The following is a 19,828-nucleotide window of genomic DNA, read 5'->3' as shown; positions in this document are numbered from 1 at the left end:
AATACCTGTACAGGAATATGAAAGTCGCCATCAATACGTTTTATGTGTTTGAGCTTTAGGTGTTGTCATTGATTTCGACCTTTCCGTTTTGGAAATTTCCATAGATTCGTTGTTTTTGTTATTTTCCTTTTTAACTGACCGGTTTTATATTTGTAACATGATTATATTGACATGCATAAGTATTTTTGTTTATATTGAAGAGACAACACTGTGCAATCACCTGTGTAAAATCATATTGATGTTCATTATTAATAAATTTTTATGATGTCAATTTTGTAAGTTAAGATAACTCTGTTATGTTTTTTGTAAGACTATCCCAAAAATGCCAACCTAATAATCATATGCTGTTATATATTAATATAACAGAGAAATATTAAATAAAATACGAATTTCATTTATGGAAAGCTTCTTAATAATTTCATATAATATAAGTGTTAAAACTATAAACCCTCCGTTCTACATTTTACTTGCAATTGTTTGCTGTAAATGGAAAACATATCCAGATGAAATAATACCAAATTGGCGTTAAAAATCCTTTAAATATTGTTGACAATGATTCATAAAACTTACATTGACATTAAGGACAAATATAAATTATTAATAAAAGTTCAAAGACGACTCTCAATTTGTACTAGGGTTGTTATGATAGCAAATCTGGAAACTTCTATTGTCCGGTAAAGTTTTATTTCTCAAATGAATACATATTTTTCACCATCTTTGCAGTATTCTTGCAGGATAAGAGAGCAGTGTCTGAAAGTAGTTGCACCTCTTGAAATTGTGTAATGTGTACCTTTGCCATGACAATCTGTATAAAAACTAAACAAATCGCAAAGGTAATTGTCTTTTTTCTTTTAAAAAAGGGAGAACGGTACCAGAAGAAGAGTCAAATTCATAGCGTTTGGTTTACCTATTAAAATGTTCTGTCTGGTTTTATTTTCGTTGAAACGCTGTTCTACTTATAATTTTAAAAAGTGTCCAATTGGAAAATAGTGGTTACATATTAATGGCGTTGAAGAATGAAATCATTAGGTACGAATATTGATTACGTCTCATAAATATGTAATATGCATATTAAAACAGATTTAAAGGAAACTAACCAATGGTGTTTGTTGTTTAAATATTGAATTCCATTATTTAAAATTGGTATTGCAGCATTTTCCTGATAACGATTTTTAATTCAAATGCACCTAGACCTAAGACTAAAATGTTGTATATCGTATATTGTATCGCAATTATACACTTTGTCTCTCTTGTTTTGGCAGAACACGCAAAAAAGTATACTAACTGTGTTCATGGAGGAACAATAGCAGTTCACAAAACTCCCCTTTTACACAGAAGATGTCTATCAGCTACGCAGGGTGCAATATGTTGCGCTGAAATTGCTGATTGCAATGCTTTTTCTTACAATTATTTGTCTGAAGTATGTGTTTTCTATCGGAGTATTAACTGTCAGTTGAATGGAGAAAATGGAAAGACTACTTTCACAAATGTTACAGGTAGGGAAACAATGCTTTATCTTTTGTTATAGTTTGCTAAAATTCAAGTGTTTAACACTCTTAAAATATAATAGACAATGCTTCATTAGTTTGATTGTTGATGATAAATGTTCCAAACAGTTCTAGCATATTTACACAGACTTCTAAACCCTCGCTGATCCTTAGCTTTCCATATTGCAATTTAATGAAATCGTGCCGTTTCCGTGACAAATTCGTAAAAACCCGTATGGTATACTTAACAAATACTTTGTGTAACCATACTTGTACGTAGTTGTCAGGAACGAACCGTAAAAATACTGAGGACCTACGAATAAGTATGGTTTAATGGTAAACCATAATCTTGGATTGCACAATCACAGTACAAAATAGATAAAGTTATAAGCCCAAATCTGCAAATTTGAAGACAGATTTACAATTCAATGGTTAAACTGTTTAATTATATAAAGAAAACTTTGTGATTTATTATATGATTCAAAAATATTTAAACAAATATCAGATTTTTTAAAATTTTGAATCATTTTTTCAAATGATCTATTAAAGGTAAGATAACACATTCGCGGATTTGACACCAAATTTGTTATGAATATGATCCGTCGTTATTCGTTACAATCTGTATTAGTCCGTAGATTTCCGTATTGTAGCCGTTCTAAACAGTTGTAGCACATTTAAACAGACTTCTTAACCCTGGCTGATCCTTAGTAATCCGTACTGCAATTTAATGAAATCGTGCCGTTCCGTGACAAATCGTATGGTATCCTTGACAAATACTTTGTGTAACCATACTTGTTCGTAGTTCTCAGAAATAAGCCATGACGTTGTCAGTTTATTTTGTTTGTCTGACTGTTCCTCTGGTATATTTCCCCTCTTTTAGAGGTACTTGTATATCCTTGATAACTCTTCCATCATGCACAAAAATTGATCAAACAACCGTAGTTAACCTCACTAAACTGTATAAGAACGTTCACGTTCACGTCCACGCTCGCATCAATGAAGATCATGTGTCATAAGTATAGACTCTTTGAGACAGCATTTTCTTATAATTAGCCAAAAAGAAGATTTTACTATGCTTTTTCAAAAATTAATTAAAATCATGCGTCACCGTGCTATTTGTGATGCCTTGGCCCGTGGCACATTGCCAAAATTTGATTAAATTCTTCATTAAAAGACACATTTGTGCGCATAGAAAAAAATCTATTAATATAGCCTTCAAAGACGGTTTATCGGAAAATCACGGTACAGATTGTCATCTCATTTGAACATTGATTCTGTTCTCAATTTTATAAATACTACAATGAGTTCAAATCCAGTTTATACACGGCTACTGACATTTTGCTTACAAGTGTATTAATTCATCATTTCAGATACAAAAACGATGAATATTATATTAACTTGAAATAAATAGTTCACACTTTTTGAAGATACAGACAAATAATCTACATCTCTGTTTTAGAGAAAATGTATGATTTCAAAAGATATCTAGCTTTTGAGAAAAAAATAGAAATCTAACTTTCCTAAACATTGTATATACATGTACAATGTAGGAAAAACATTCGTACATTTCAGAACATGAATCAATATTACTTGTTAAAATCATTTTATCTTTAAAAGTTGAACTTCAGAGGATTACATGAACAAAATTAACCTTATACAAAAAAAAATATTTCATACAAAATTAATTCTCATTAAATTAAAATACCCATAAAATGTTCCTTTGAAGATAATGAAAAAAATTCCAGAGGAATCCACTAACAAATATTTTCGAACTGATAATCATGAAAAAAGGTTCTCATGAATAAACTCATTTAATCCACCATTTTCTACATTTGAAAATGCCTGTACTGTACCAAGTCAGGAATATGACAGTTCTTGTTCATTCGTTTTTGGTGTGTTCTGTCATTATATTTTGCAATTCGATTATGGTCTCTCCGATTACATTTTCCCTGAGTTCAGTATTTTTGTTATTTTACTTTATAGTACGTATTTCTTATGTTTTGCATCATATCTTTTTTAACAAATTAACAAGAAACAATAACTTTCAGTGAGACATTCTAGTATTTGGTCCACCTATTCTATGGTGAGACATTCCAGTATTTGTTCCTCCTATTCTATGGTTAGGCATTCTAGTATTTGGTCCACCTATTATATGGTGAGACATTCTAGTATTTGGTCCACCTATTATATGGTGAGACATTCTAGTATTTGGTCCACCTATTATATGGTGAGACATTCTAGTTTTTGGTCCACCTATTTCATGGTGAGACATTCTAGTATTTGGTCCACCTATTTCATGGTGAGACATTCTAGTATTTGGTCCACCTATTATATGGTGAGACATTCTAGTAGTTGGTCCTCCTATTCTATGGTGAGACATTCTAGTATTTGGTCCTCCTATTCTATGGTGTGACATTCTAGTATTTGGTCCTCCTATTCTATGGTGAGACATTCTAGTATTTGGTCCTCCTATTCTATGGTGTGACATTCTAGTATTTGGTCCACCTATTCTATGGTGAGACATTCAAATATTTGGTCCTCCTATTCTATGGTGAGACATTCTAGTATTTGGTCCTCCTATTCTATGGTGAGACATTATAGTATTTGGTCCACCTATTCTATGGTGAGACATTCTAGCATTTGGTCCTCCTATTCTATGGTGAGACATTCTAGTATTTGGTCCTCCTATTCTTTGGTGAGACATTCTAGTATTTGGACCTCCTATTCTATGGTGAGACCTTCTAGTATTTGTTCCACCTATTCTATGGTGAGACATTCTAGTATTTGGTCCACCTATTCTATGGTGTGACATTCTAGTATTTGGTCCTCCTATTCTATGGTGAGACATTCTAGTATTTGGTCCTCCTATTCTATGGTGTGACATTCTAGTATTTGGTCCTCCTATTCTATGGTGAGACATTCTATTATTTGGTCCTCCTACTCGATGGTGAGACATTCTAGTATTTGGTCCACCTATTCTATGGTGAGACATTCTAGTATTTGGTCCTCCTACTCTATGGTGAGACATTCTAGTATTTGGTCCTCCTATTCTATGGTGAGACATTATAGTATTTGGTCCACCTATTCTATGGTATGACATTCTAGTATTTGGTCCTCGTACTCTATGGTGAGACATTCTAGTATTTTGTCCTCCTATTCTATGGTGAGACATTATAGTATTTGGTCCACCTATTCTATGGTGAGACACTCTAGTATTTGGTCCACCTATTCTATGGTGAGACATTATAGTATTTGGTCCTCCTATTCTATGGTGAGACATTCTAGTATTTGGTCCTCCTATTCTATGGTGAGACATTCTAGTATTTGGTCCACCTACTCTATGGTGAGACATTCTAGTATTTGGTCCACCTACTCTATGGTGAGACATTCTAGTATTTGGTCCACCTATTCTATGGTGAGACATTCTAGTATTTGGTCCACCTACTCTATGGTGAGACATTCTAGTATTTGGTCCACATACTCTATGGTGAGACATTCTAGTATTTGGTCCACCTATTCTATGGTGAGACATCCTAGTATTTGGTCCACCTATTCTATGGTGTGACATTGTAGTATTTGGTCCACCTATTCTATGGTGTGACATTATAGTATTTGGTCCTCCTATTCTATGGTGAGACATTCTAGTATTTGGTCCTCCTACTCTATGGTGAGACATTCTAGTATTTGGTCCTCCTACTCTATGGTGAGACATTCTAGTATTTGGTCCTCCTATTCTATGGTGTGACATTCTAGTATTTGGTCCTCCTATTCTATGGTGTGACATTATAGTATTTGGTCCTCCTATTCTATGGTGAGACATTATAGTATTTGGTCCTCCTACTCTATGGTGAGACATTCTAGTATTTGGTCCACCTATTCTATGGTGTGACATTCTAGTATTTGGTCCTCCTATTCTCTGGTGAGAAATTCTAGTATTTGGTCCTCCTATTCTATGGTGAGACATTCTAGTATTTGGTCCTCCTACTCTATGGTGAGACATTCTAGTATTTGGTCCTCCTACTCTATGGTGAGACATTCTAGTATTTGGTCCTCCTATTCTATGGTGAGACATTCTAGTATTTGGACCTCCTATTCTATGGTGAGACATTCTAGTATTTGTTCCACCTATTCTATGGTGAGACATTCTAGTATTTGGTCCACCTATTCTATGGTGTGACATTCTAGTATTTGGTCCTCCTATTCTATGGTGAGACATTCTAGTATTTGGTCCTCCTATTCTATGGTGTGACATTCTAGTATTTGGTCCTCCTATTCTATGGTGAGACATTCTATTATTTAGTCCTCCTACTCGATGGTGAGACATTCTAGTATTTGGTCCACTTATTCTATGGTGAGACATTCTAGTATTTGGTACTCCTACTCTATGGTGAGACATTCTAGTATTTGGTCCTCCTATTCTATGGTGTGACATTCTAGTATTTGGTCCACCTATTCTATGGTGTGACATTCTAGTATTTGGTCCTCCTACTCTATGGTGAGAAATTCTAGTATTTGGTCCTCCTATTCTATGGTGAGACATTATAATATTTGGTCCACCTATTCTATGGTGAGACATTCCAGTATTTGGTCCACCTATTCTATGGTGAGACATTATAGTATTTGGTCCTCCTATTCTATGGTGAGACATTCTAGTATTTGGTCCACCTATTCTATGGTGAGACATTCTAGTATTTGGTCCACCTACTCTATGGTGAGACATTCTAGTATTTGGTCCACCTACTCTATGGTGAGACATTCTAGTATTTGGTCCACCTATTCTATGGTGAGACATTCTAGTATTGGGTCCACCTACTCTATGGTGAGACATTCTAGTATTTGGTCCACCTACTCTATGGTGAGACATTCTAGTATTTGGTCCACCTATTCTATGGTGAGACATTCTAGTATTTGGTCCTCCTATTCTATGGTGAGACATTATATTATTTGGTCCACCTATTCTATGGTGTGACATTCTAGTATTTGGTCCTCCTACTCTATGGTGAGACATTCTAGTATTTGGTCCACCTACTCTTTGGTGAGACATTCGTGTGTTTGGTCCACCTATTCTATGGTGAGACATTCTAGTATTTGGTCCACCTATTCTATGGTGAGACATTCTAGTATTGGGTCCACCTACTCTATGGTGTGACATTATAGTATTTGGTCCTCCTATTCTATGGTGAGACATTCTAGTATTTGGTCCACCTATTCTATGGTGAGACATTATAGTATTTGGTCCTCCTACTCTATGGTGAGACATGCTAGTATTTGGTCCACCTATTCTATGGTGTGACATTCTAGTATTTGGTCCTCCTACTCTATGTTGAGACATTCTAGTATTTGGTCCACCTATTCTATGGTGTGACATTCTAGTATTTGGTCCTCCTACTCTATGGTGAGACATTCTAGTATTTGGTCCACCTATTATATGGTGAGACATTCTAGTATTTGGTCCACCTATTCTACGGTGAGACATTCTAGTATTTGGTCCTCCTATTATATGGTGAGACATTCTATTATTTGGTCCTCCTACTCGATGGTGAGACATTCTAGTATTTGGTCCTCCTATTCTATGGTGTGACATTATAGTATTTCGTCCTCCTATTCTATGGTGAGACATTCTAGTATTTGGTCCACCTATTCTATGGTGAGACATTATAGTATTTGGTCCTCCTACTCTATGGTGTGACATTCTAGTATTTGGTCCACCTATTCTTTGGTGAGACATTATAGTATTTGGTCCTCCTATTCTATGGTGAGACATTCTAGTATTTGGTCCACCTATTCTATGGTGAGACATTCTAGTATTTGGTCCTCCTATTCTATGGTGTGACATTATAGTATTTCGTCCTCCTATTCTATGGTGAGACATTCTAGTATTTGGTCCACCTATTCTATGGTGAGACATTATAGTATTTGGTCTACCTATTCTATGGTGAGACATTATAGTATTTGGTCCACCTACTCTATGGTGAGACATTCTAGTATTTGGTCCTCCTATTCTATGGTGAGATATTTTAGTATTTGGACCTCCTATTCTATGGTGAGACATTATAGTATTTGGTCCTCTTATTCTATGGTGAGAAATTATAGTATTTGGTCCTCCTATTCTATGGTGAGACATTCTAGTATTTGGTCCACCTATTCTATGGTGTGACATTATAGTATTTGGTCCTCCTATTCTATGGTGAGACATTCTAGTATTTGGTCCACCTATTCTATGGTGAGACATTCTAGCATTTGGTCCTCCTACTCTATGGTGAGACATTCTAGTATTTGGTCCTCCTACTCTATGGTGAGACATTCTAGTATTTGGTCCTCCTATTCTATGGTGAGACATTCTAGTATTTGGACCTCCTATTCTATGGTGAGACATTCTAGTATTTGTTCCACCTATTCTATGGTGAGACATTCTAGTATTTGGTCCACCTATTCTATGGTGTGACATTCTAGTATTTGGTCCTCCTATTCTATGGTGAGACATTCTAGTATTTGGTCCTCCTATTCTATGGTGTGACATTCTAGTATTTGGTCCTCCTATTCTGTGGTGAGACATTCTATTATTTAGTCCTCCTACTCGATGGTGAGACATTCTAGTATTTGGTCCACCTATTCTATGGTGAGACATTCTAGTATTTGGTACTCCTACTCTATGGTGAGACATTCTAGTATTTGGTCCTCCTATTCTATGGTGAGACATTATAGTATTTGGTCCACCTATTCTATGGTGTGACATTCTAGTATTTGGTCCTCCTACTCTATGGTGAGACATTCTAGTATTTGGTCCTCCTATTTTATGGTGAGACATTATAATATTTGGTCCACCTATTCTATGGTGAGACATTCCAGTATTTGGTCCACCTATTCTATGGTGAGACATTATAGTATTTGGTCCTCCTATTCTATGGTGAGACATTCTAGTATTTGGTCCACCTATTCTATGGTGAGACATTCTAGTATTTGGTCCACCTACTCTATGGTGAGACATTCTAGTATTTGGTCCACCTACTCTATGGTGAGACATTATAGTATTTGGTCCACCTATTCTATGGTGTGACATTCTAGTATTTGGTCCTCCTACTCTATGGTGAGACATTCTAGTATTTGGTCCACCTACTCTATGGTGAGACATTCGTGTGTTTGGTCCACCTATTCTATGGTGAGACATTCTAGTATTTGGTCCACCTATTCTATGGTGAGACATTCTAGTATTGGGTCCACCTACTCTATGGTGAGACATTCTAGTATTTGGTCCACCTACTCTATGGTGAGACATTCTAGTATTTGGTCCACCTATTCTATGGTGAGACATTCTAGTATTTGGTCCACCTATTCTATGGTGTGACATTTTAGTATTTTGTCCACCTATTCTATGGTGTGACATTATAGTATTTGGTCCTCCTATTCTATGGTGAGACATTCTAGTATTTGGTCCACCTATTCTATGGTGAGACATTATAGTATTTGGTCCTCCTACTCTATGGTGAGACATTCTAGTATTTGGTCCACCTATTCTATGGTGTGACATTCTAGTATTTGGTCCTCCTACTCTATGGTGAGACATTCTAGTATTTGGTCCACCTATTCTATGGTGTGACATTCTAGTATTTGGTCCTCCTACTCTATGGTGAGACATTCTAGTATTTGGTCCACCTATTATATGGTGAGACATTCTAGTATTTGGTCCATCTATTCTACGGTGAGACATTCTAGTATTTGGTCCTCCTTTTATATGGTGAGACATTCTATTATTTGGTCCTCCTACTCGATGGTGAGACATTCTAGTATTTGGTCCTCCTATTCTATGGTGTGACATTATAGTATTTCGTCCTCCTATTCTATGGTGAGACATTCCAGTATTTGGTCCACCTATTCTATGGTGAGACATTATAGTATTTGGTCCTCCTACTCTATGGTGTGACATTCTAGTATTTGGTCCACCTATTCTATGGTGAGACATTATAGTATTTGGTCCTCCTATTCTATGGTGAGACATTCTAGTATTTGGTCCACCTATTCTATGGTGAGACATTCTAGTATTTGGTCCTCCTATTCTATGGTGTGACATTATAGTATTTCGTCCTCCTATTCTATGGTGAAACATTCTAGTATTTGGTCCACCTATTCTATGGTGAGACATTATAGTATTTGGTCTACCTATTCTATGGTGAGACATTATAGTATTTGGTCCACCTACTCTATGGTGAGACATTCTAGTATTTGGTCCTCCTATTCTATGGTGAGATATTTTAGTATTTGGACCTCCTATTCTATGGTGAGAAATTATAGTATTTGGTCCTCCTACTCTATGGTGTGACATTTTAGTATTTGGACCTCCTATTCTATGGTGAGACATTCTAGTATTTGGTCCACCTATTATATGGTGAGACATTCGTGTGTTTGGTCCACCTATTCTATGGTGAGACATTCTAGTATTTGGTCCACCTATTCTATGGTGAGACATTCTAGTATTGGGTCCACCTACTCTATGGTGAGACATTCTAGTATTTGGTCCACCTACTCTATGGTGAGACATTCTAGTATTTGGTCCACCTATTCTATGGTGAGACATTCTAGTATTTGGTCCACCTATTCTATGGTGTGACATTTTAGTATTTTGTCCACCTATTCTATGGTGTGACATTATAGTATTTGGTCCTCCTATTCTATGGTGAGACATTCTAGTATTTGGTCCACCTATTCTATGGTGAGACATTATAGTATTTGGTCCTCCTACTCTATGGTGAGACATTCTAGTATTTGGTCCACCTATTCTATGGTGTGACATTCTAGTATTTGGTCCTCCTACTCTATGGTGAGACATTCTAGTATTTGGTCCACCTATTCTATGGTGTGACATTCTAGTATTTGGTCCTCCTACTCTATGGTGAGACATTCTAGTATTTGGTCCACCTATTATATGGTTAGACATTCTAGTATTTGGTCCATCTATTCTACGGTGAGACATTCTAGTATTTGGTCCTCCTATTATATGGTGAGACATTCTATTATTTGGTCCTCCTACTCGATGGTGAGACATTCTAGTATTTGGTCCTCCTATTCTATGGTGTGACATTATAGTATTTCGTCCTCCTATTCTATGGTGAGACATTCCAGTATTTGGTCCACCTATTCTATGGTGAGACATTATAGTATTTGGTCCTCCTACTCTATGGTGTGACATTCTAGTATTTGGTCCACCTATTCTATGGTGAGACATTATAGTATTTGGTCCTCCTATTCTATGGTGAGACATTCTAGTATTTGGTCCACCTATTCTATGGTGAGACATTCTAGTATTTGGTCCTCCTATTCTATGGTGTGACATTATAGTATTTCGTCCTCCTATTCTATGGTGAAACATTCTAGTATTTGGTCCACCTATTCTATGGTGAGACATTATAGTATTTGGTCTACCTATTCTATGGTGAGACATTATAGTATTTGGTCCACCTACTCTATGGTGAGACATTCTAGTATTTGGTCCTCCTATTCTATGGTGAGATATTTTAGTATTTGGACCTCCTATTCTATGGTGAGACATTATAGTATTTGGTCCTCCTACTCTATGGTGTGACATTTTAGTATTTGGACCTCCTATTCTATGGTGAGACATTCTAGTATTTGGTCCACCTATTCTATGGTGAGACATTATAGTATTTGGTCCACCTATTCTATGGTGAGACATTCTAGTATTTGGTCCACCTATTTTATTCTATTATTTGGTCCTCCTATTCTATGGTGAGACATTCTAGTATTTGGTCCACCTATTATATGGTGAGGCAGTCTAGTATTTGGACCACCTATTATATGGTGAGGCAGTCTAGTATTTGGTCCACCTATTTTATGGTGAGACATTCTAGTATTTGGTCCACCTATTCTATGGTGTGACATTCTAGTATTTGGTCCTCCTATTCTATGGTGAGACATTATAGTATTTGGTCCTCCTACTCGATGGTGAGACATTCTAGTATTTGGTCCTCCTATTCTATGGTGAGACATTCTAGTATTTGGTCCACCTATTCTATGGTGAGACATTCTAGTATTTGGTCCACCTACTCTATGGTGAGACATTCTAGTATTTGGTCCACCTACTCTATGGTGAGACTTTCTAGTATTTGGTCCACCTATTCTATGGTGAGACATTCTAGTATTTGGTCCTCCTATTCTATGGTGAGACATTATAGTATTTGGTCCACCTATTCTATGGTGTTACATTCTAGTATTTGGTCCTCCTACTTTATGGTGAGACATTCTAGTATGTGGTCCACCTACTCTATGGTGAGACATTCTAGTATTTGGTCCACCTATTCTATGGTGAGACATTCTAGTATTTGGTCCACCTATTCTATGGTGAGACATTCTAGTATTTGGTCCACCTACTCTATGGTGAGACATTCTAGTATTTGGTCCACCTACTCTATGGTGTGATATTTTAATATTTGGTCCACATACTCTATGGTAAGACATTCTAGTATTTGGTCCACCTACTCTATGGTGAGACATTATAGTATTTGGTCCTCCTATTATATGGTGAGACATTCTAGTATTTGGTCCACATACTCTATGGTAAGACATTCTAGTATTTGGTCCACCTATTCTATGGTGAGACATTCTAGTATTTGGTCCACCTATTCTATGGTGTGACATTCTAGTATTTGGTCCACCTATTCTATGGTGTGACATTATAGTATTTGGTCCTCCTATTCTATGGTGAGACATTCTAGTATTTGGTCCACCTATTCTATGGTGAGACATTATAGTATTTGGTCCTCCTACTCTATGGTGAGACATTCTAGTATTTGGTCCACCTATTCTATGGTGTGACATTCTAGTATTTGGTCCTCCTACTCTATTGTGAGACATTCTAGTATTTGGTCCACCTATTCTATGGTGTGACATTCTAGTATTTGGTCCTCCTACTCTATGGTGAGACATTCTAGTATTTGGTCCACCTATTATATGGTGAGACATTCTAGTATTTGGTCCATCTATTCTACGGTGAGACATTCTAGTATTTGGTCCTCCTATTCTATGGTGAGACATTCTATTATTTGGTCCTCCTACTCGATGGTGAGACATTGTAGTATTTGGTCCTCCTATTCTATGGTGTGACATTATAGCATTTCGTCCTCCTATACTATGGTGAGACATTCTAGTATTTGGTCCACCTATTCTATGGTGAGACATTATAGTATTTGGTCCTCCTACTCTATGGTGTGACATTCTAGTATTTGGTCCACCTATTCTATGGTGAGACATTATAGTATGTGGTCCTCCTATTCTATGGTGAGACATTCTAGTATTTGGTCCTCCTATTCTATGGTGAGACATTCTAGCATTTGGTCCTCCTATTCTATGGTGTGACATTATAGTATTTGGTCCTCCTATTCTATGGTGAGACATTCTAGTATTTGGTCCACCTATTCTATGGTGAGACATTATAGTATTTGGTCCACCTATTCTATGGTGAGACATTATAGTATTTGGTCCAGCTACTCTATGGTGAGACATTCTAGTATTTGGTCCTCCTATTCTATGGTGAGACATTCTAGTATTTGGTCCACATATTCTATGGTGTGACATTATAGTATTTGGTCCTCCTATTCTATGGTGAGACATTCTAGTATTTGGTCCACCTATTCTATGGTGAGACATTATAGTATTTGGTCCTCCTACTCTATGGTGTGACATTTTAGTATTTGGACCTCCTATTCTATGGTGAGACATTCTAGTATTTGGTTCTCCTATTCTATGGTGAGACATTATAGTATTTGGTCCACCTATTCTATGGTGAGACATTCTAGTATTTGGTCCACCTATTTTATTCTATTATTTGGTCCTCCTATTCTATGTTGAGACATTCTAGTATTTGGTCCTCCTATTCTATGGTGAGATATTCTAGTATTTGGTCCACCTATTATATGGTGAGGCAGTCTAGTATTTGGTCCACCTATTATATGGTGAGGCAGTCTAGTATTTGGTCCACCTATTTTATGGTGAGACATTCTAGTATTTGGTCCACCTATTCTATGGTGTGACATTCTAGTATTTGGTCCTCCTATTCTATGGTGAGACATTATAGTATTTAGTCCACCTATTCTATGGTGTGACATTCTAGTATTTGTTCCTCCTATTCTATGTGACACATTCTAGTATTTGGTCCACCTATGATATGGTGAGGCAGTCTAGTATTTGGTCCACCAATTTTATGGTGAGACATTCTAGTATTTGGTCCACCTATTCTATGGTGTGACATTCTAGTATTTGGTCCTCCTATTTTATGGTGAGACATTCTAGTATTTGGTCCACCTATTATATGGTGAGGCAGTCTAGTATTTGGTCCACCTATTTTATGGTGAGACATTCTAGTATTTGGTCCACCTATTCTATGGTGAGACATTCTAGTATTTGGTCCTCCTATTCTATGGTGAGACATTCTAGTATTTGGTCCACCTATTCTATGGTGAGACATTCTAGTATTTGGTCCTCCTATACTATGGTGAGACATTCTATTATTTGTTCCTCCTACTCGATGGTGAGACATCCTATTATTTGGTCCTGAGACATTCTAGTACTTGGTCCTCCTATTCTATGGTGTGGCATTATAGTATTTGGTCCTCCTATTCTATGTTGAGACATCCTATTATTTGGTCCTGAGACATTCTAGTATTTGGTCCTCCTATTCTATGGTGTGACATTATAGTATTTGTTCCTCCTATTCTATGGTGAGACATTCTAGTATTTGGTCCACCTATTCTATGGTGAGACATTATAGTATTTGGTCCTCCTACTCTATGGTGCGACATTCTTGTATTTGGTCCACCTATTCTATTGTGTGACATTCTAGTATTTGGTCCTCCTACTCTATGGTGAGACATTCTAGTATTTGGTCCACCTATTATATGGTGAGACATTCTAGTATTTGGTCCACCTATTCTATGGTGAGACATTCTAGTATTTGGTCCTCCTATTCTATGGTGAGACATTCTAGTATTTGGTCCACCTATTCTATGGTGAGACATTATAGTATTTGGTCCTCCTACTCTATGGTGTGACATTTTAGTATTTGGACCTCCTATTCTATGGTGAGACATTCTAGTATTTGGATCTCCTATTCTATGGTGAGACATTATAGTATTTGGTCCACCTATTCTATGGTGAGACATTCTAGTATTTGGTCCACCTATTTTATTCTATTATTTGGTCCTCCTATTCTATGGTGAGACATTCTAGTATTTGGTCCTCCTATTCTATGGTGAGACATTCTAGTATTTGGTCCACCTATTATATGGTGAGGCAGTCTAGTATTTGGTCCACCTATTATATGGTGAGGCAGTCTAGTATTTGGTCCACCTATTTTATGGTGATACATTCTAGTATTTGGTCCACCTATTCTATGGTGTGACATTCTAGTATTTGGTCCTCCTCTTCTATGGTGAGACATTATAGTATTTGGTCCTCCTACTCGATGGTGAGACATTCTAGTATTTGGTCCTCCTATTCTATGGTGAGACATTCTAGTATTTGGTCCACCTATTCTATGGTGAGACATTCTAGTATTTGGTCCACCTACTCTATGGTGAGACATTCTAGTATTTGGTCCACCTACTCTATGGTGAGACATTCTAGTATTTAGTCCACATACTCTATGGTAAGACATTCTAGTATTTGGTCCACCTATTCTATGGTGAGACATTCTAGTATTTGGTCCACCTATTCTATGGTGTGACATTCTAGTATTTGGTCAACCTATTCTATGGTGTGACATTATAGTATTTGGTCCTCCTATTCTATGGTGAGACATTCTAGTATTTGGTCCAATTATTCTATGGTGAGACATTATAGTATTTGGTCCTCCTACTCTATGGTGAGACATTCTAGTATTTGGTCCAATTATTCTATGGTGAGACATTCTAGTATTTGGTCCTCCTACTCTATGGTGAGACATTCTAGTATTTGGTCCACCTATTCTATGGTGTGACATTCTAGTATTTGGTCCTCCTACTCTATGGTGAGACATTCTAGTATTTGGTCCACCTATTCTATGGTGTGACATTCTAGTATTTGGTCCTCCTACTCTATGGTGAGACATTCTAGTATTTGGTCCACCTATTATATGGTGAGACATTCTAGTATTTGGTCCATCTATTCTACGGTAAGACATTCTAGTATTTGGTCCTCCTATTCTATGGTGAGACATTCTATTATTTGGTCCTCCTACTCGATGGTGAGACATTGTAGTATTTGGTCCTCCTATTCTATGGTGTGACATTATAGCATTTCGTCCTCCTATTCTATGGTGAGACATTCTAGTATTTGGTCCACCTATTCTATGGTGAGACATTATAGTATTTGGTCCTCCTACTCTATGGTGTGACATTCTAGTATTTGGTCCACCTATTCTATGGTGAGACATTATAGTATGTGGTCCTCCTATTCTATGGTGAGACATTCTAGTATTTGGTCCTCCTATTCTATGGTGAGACATTCTAGTATTTGGTCCTCCTATTCTATGGTGTGACATTATAGTATTTGGTCCTCCTATTCTATGGTGAGACATTCTAGTATTTGGTCCACCTATTCTATGGTGAGACATTATAGTATTTGGTCCACCTATTCTATGGTGAGACATTATAGTATTTGGTCCACCTACTCTATGGTGAGACATTCTAGTATTTGGTCCTCCTATTCTATGGTGAGACATTCTAGTATTTGGTCCACATATTCTATGGTGTGACATTATAGTATTTGGTCCTCCTATTCTATGGTGAGACATTCTAGTATTTGGTCCACCTATTCTATGGTGAGACATTATAGTATTTGGTCCTCCTACTCTATGGTGTGACATTTTAGTATTTGGACCTCTTATTCTATGGTGAGACATTCTAGTATTTGGGTCTCCTATTCTATGGTGAGACATTATAGTATTTGGTCCACCTATTCTATGGTGAGACATTCTAGTATTTGGTCCACCTATTTTATTCTATTATTTGGTCCTCCTATTCTATGGTGAGACATTCTAGTATTTGGTCCTCCTATTCTATGGTGAGATATTCTAGTATTTGGTCCACCTATTATATGATGAGGCAGTCTAGTATTTGGTCCACCTATTATATGGTGAGGCAGTCTAGTATTTGGTCCACCTATTTTATGGTGAGACATTCTAGTATTTGGTCCACCTATTCTATGGTGTGACATTCTAGTATTTGGTCCTCCTATTCTATGGTGAGACATTGTAGTATTTAGTCCACCTATTCTATGGTGTGACATTCTAGTATTTGGTCCTCCTATTCTATGTGACACATTCTAGTATTTGGTCCACCTATGATATGATGAGGCAGTCTAGTATTTGGTCCACCTATTTTGTGGTGAGACATTCTAGTATTTGGTCCACCTATTCTATGGTGTGACATTCTAGTATTTGGTCCTCCTATTCTATGGTGAGACATTCTAGTATTTGGTCCACCTATTATATGGTGAGGCAGTCTAGTATTTGGTCCACCTATTTTATGGTGAGACATTCTAGTATTTGGTCCACCTATTCTATGGTGAGACATTCTAGTATTTGGTCCTCCTATTCTATGGTGAGACATTCTAGTATTTGGTCCACCTATTCTATGGTGAGACATTCTAGTATTTGGTCCTCCTATACTATGGTGAGACATTCTATTATTTGGTCCTCCTACTCGATGGTGAGACATCCTATTATTTGGTCCTGAGACATTCTAGTACTTGGTCCTCCTATTCTATGGTGTGACATTATAGTATTTGGTCCTCCTATTCTATGGTGAGACATCCTATTATTTGGTCCTGAAACATTCTAGTATTTGGTCCTCCTATTCTATGGTGTGACATTATAGTATTTGTTCCTCCTATTCTATGGTGAGACATTCTAGTATTTGGTCCACCTATTCTATGGTGAGACATTATAGTATTTGGTCCTCCTACTCTATGGTGCGACATTCTAGTATTTGGTCCACCTATTCTATTGTGTGACATTCTAGTATTTGGTCCTCCTACTCTATGGTGAGACATTCTAGTATTTGGTCCACCTATTATATGGTGAGACATTCTAGTATTTGGTCCACCTATTCTATGGTGAGACATTCTAGTATTTGGTCCTCCTATTCTATGGTGAGACATTCTAGTATTTGGTCCACCTATTCTATGGTGAGACATTATAGTATTTGGTCCTCCTACTCTATGGTGTGACATTTTAGTATTTGGACCTCCTATTCTATGGTGAGACATTCTAGTATTTGGATCTCCTATTCTATGGTGAGACATTATAGTATTTGGTCCACCTATTCTATGGTGAGACATTCTAGTATTTGGTCCACCTATTTTATTCTATTATTTGGTCCTCCTATTCTATGGTGAGACATTCTAGTATTTGGTCCTCCTATTCTATGGTGAGACATTCTAGTATTTGGTCCACCTATTATATGGTGAGGCAGTCTAGTATTTGGTCCACCTATTATATGGTGAGGCAGTCTAGTATTTGGTCCACCTATTTTATGGTGAGACATTCTAGTATTTGGTCCACCTATTCTATGGTGTGACATTCTAGTATTTGGTCCTCCTATTCTATGGTGAGACATTCTAGTATTTGGTCCTCCTATTCTATGGTGAGACATTCTAGTATTTGGTCCACCTATTCTATGGTGAGACATTCTAGTATTTGGTCCACCTACTCTATGGTGAGACATTCTAGTATTTGGTCCACCTACTCTATGGTGAGACATTCTAGTATTTGGTCCACCTATTCTATGGTGAGACATTCTAGTATTTGGTCCTCCTATTCTATGGTGAGACATTATAGTATTTGGTCCACCTATTCTATGGTGTTACATTCTAGTATTTGGTCCTCCTACTTTATGGTGAGACATTCTAGTATTTGGTCCACCTACTCTATGGTGAGACATTCTAGTATTTGGTCCACCTATTCTATGGTGAGACATTCTAGTATTTGGTCCACCTATTCTATGGTGAGACATTCTAGTATTTGGTCCACCTACTCTATGGTGAGACATTCTAGTATTTGGTCCACATACTCTATGGTAAGACATTCTAGTATTTGGTCCACCTATTCTATGGTGAGACATTCTAGTATTTGGTCCACCTATTCTATGGTGTGACATTCTAGTATTTGGTCCACCTATTCTATGGTGTGACATTATAGTATTTGGTCCTCCTATTCTATGGTGAGACATTCTAGTATTTGGTCCACCTATTCTATGGTGAGACATTATAGTATTTGGTCCTCCTACTCTATGGTGAGACATTCTAGTATTTGGTCCTCCTATTCTATGGTGTGACATTCTAGTATTTGGTCCTCCTACTCTATGGTGAGACATTCTAGTATTTGGTCCACCTATTCTATGGTGTGACATTCTAGTATTTGGTCCTCCTACTCTATGGTGAGACATTCTAGTATTTGGTCCACCTATTATATGGTGAGACATTCTAGTATTTGGTCCATCTATTCTACGGTGAGACATTCTAGTATTTGGTCCTCCTATTCTATGGTGAGACATTCTATTATTTGGTCCTCCTACTCGATGGTGAGACATTCTAGTATTTGGTCCTCCTATTCTATGGTGTGACATTATAGTATTTCGTCCTCCTATTCTATGGTGAGACATTCTAGTATTTGGTCCACCTATTCTATGGTGAGACATTATAGTATTTGGTCCTCCTACTCTATGGTGTGACATTCTAGTATTTGGTCCACCTATTCTATGGTGAGACATTATAGTATGTGGTCCTCCTATTCTATGGTAAGACATTCTAGTATTTGGTCCACCTATTCTATGGTGAGACATTCTAGTATTTGGTCCTCCTATTCTATGGTGTGACATTATAGTATTTCCTCCTCCTATTCTATGGTGAGACATTCTAGTATTTGGTCCACCTATTCTATGGTGAGACATTATAGTATTTGGTCCACCTATTCTATGGTGAGACATTATAGTATTTGGTCCACCTACTCTATGGTGAGACATTCTAGTATTTGGTCCTCCTATTCTATGGTGAGACATTCTAGTATTTGGTCCACATATTCTATGGTGTGACATTATAGTATTTGGTCCTCCTATTCTATGGTGAGACATTCTAGTATTTGGTCCACCTATTCTATGGTGAGACATTATAGTATTTGGTCCTCCTACTCTATGGTGTGAAATTTTAGTATTTGGACCTCCTATTCTATGGTGAGACATTCTAGTATTTGGTCCTCCTATTCTATGGTGAGACATTATAGTATTTGGTCCACCTATTCTATGGTGAGACATTCTAGTATTTGGTCCACCTATTTTATTCTATTATTTGGTCCTCCT

At 37.0% G+C, this 19,828-nt stretch overlaps 1 protein-coding gene across 1 annotated transcript in view; it reads left to right on the top strand.

Moving 5' to 3' along the window:
* The first annotated feature begins 1,167 nt into the window (after positions 1-1,167).
* LOC139527174 (perlucin-like protein) overlaps positions 1,168-19,828 on the top strand; it is a 44,344-nt gene continuing 25,683 nt past the window's right edge. The window contains exon 1 of the mRNA XM_071322484.1: positions 1,168-1,496. Within this exon, the coding sequence (XP_071178585.1) occupies positions 1,205-1,496 (292 nt within the window). The 5' untranslated portion in view covers positions 1,168-1,204. The remainder of the gene's footprint in view (positions 1,497-19,828) is intronic.

This window comes from Mytilus edulis, chromosome 6 (genome assembly GCF_963676685.1).
Source record: "Mytilus edulis chromosome 6, xbMytEdul2.2, whole genome shotgun sequence".
NCBI lineage: Eukaryota > Metazoa > Mollusca > Bivalvia > Mytilida > Mytilidae > Mytilus > Mytilus edulis.
This window is presented reverse-complemented; position numbering and strand designations above follow the sequence as displayed.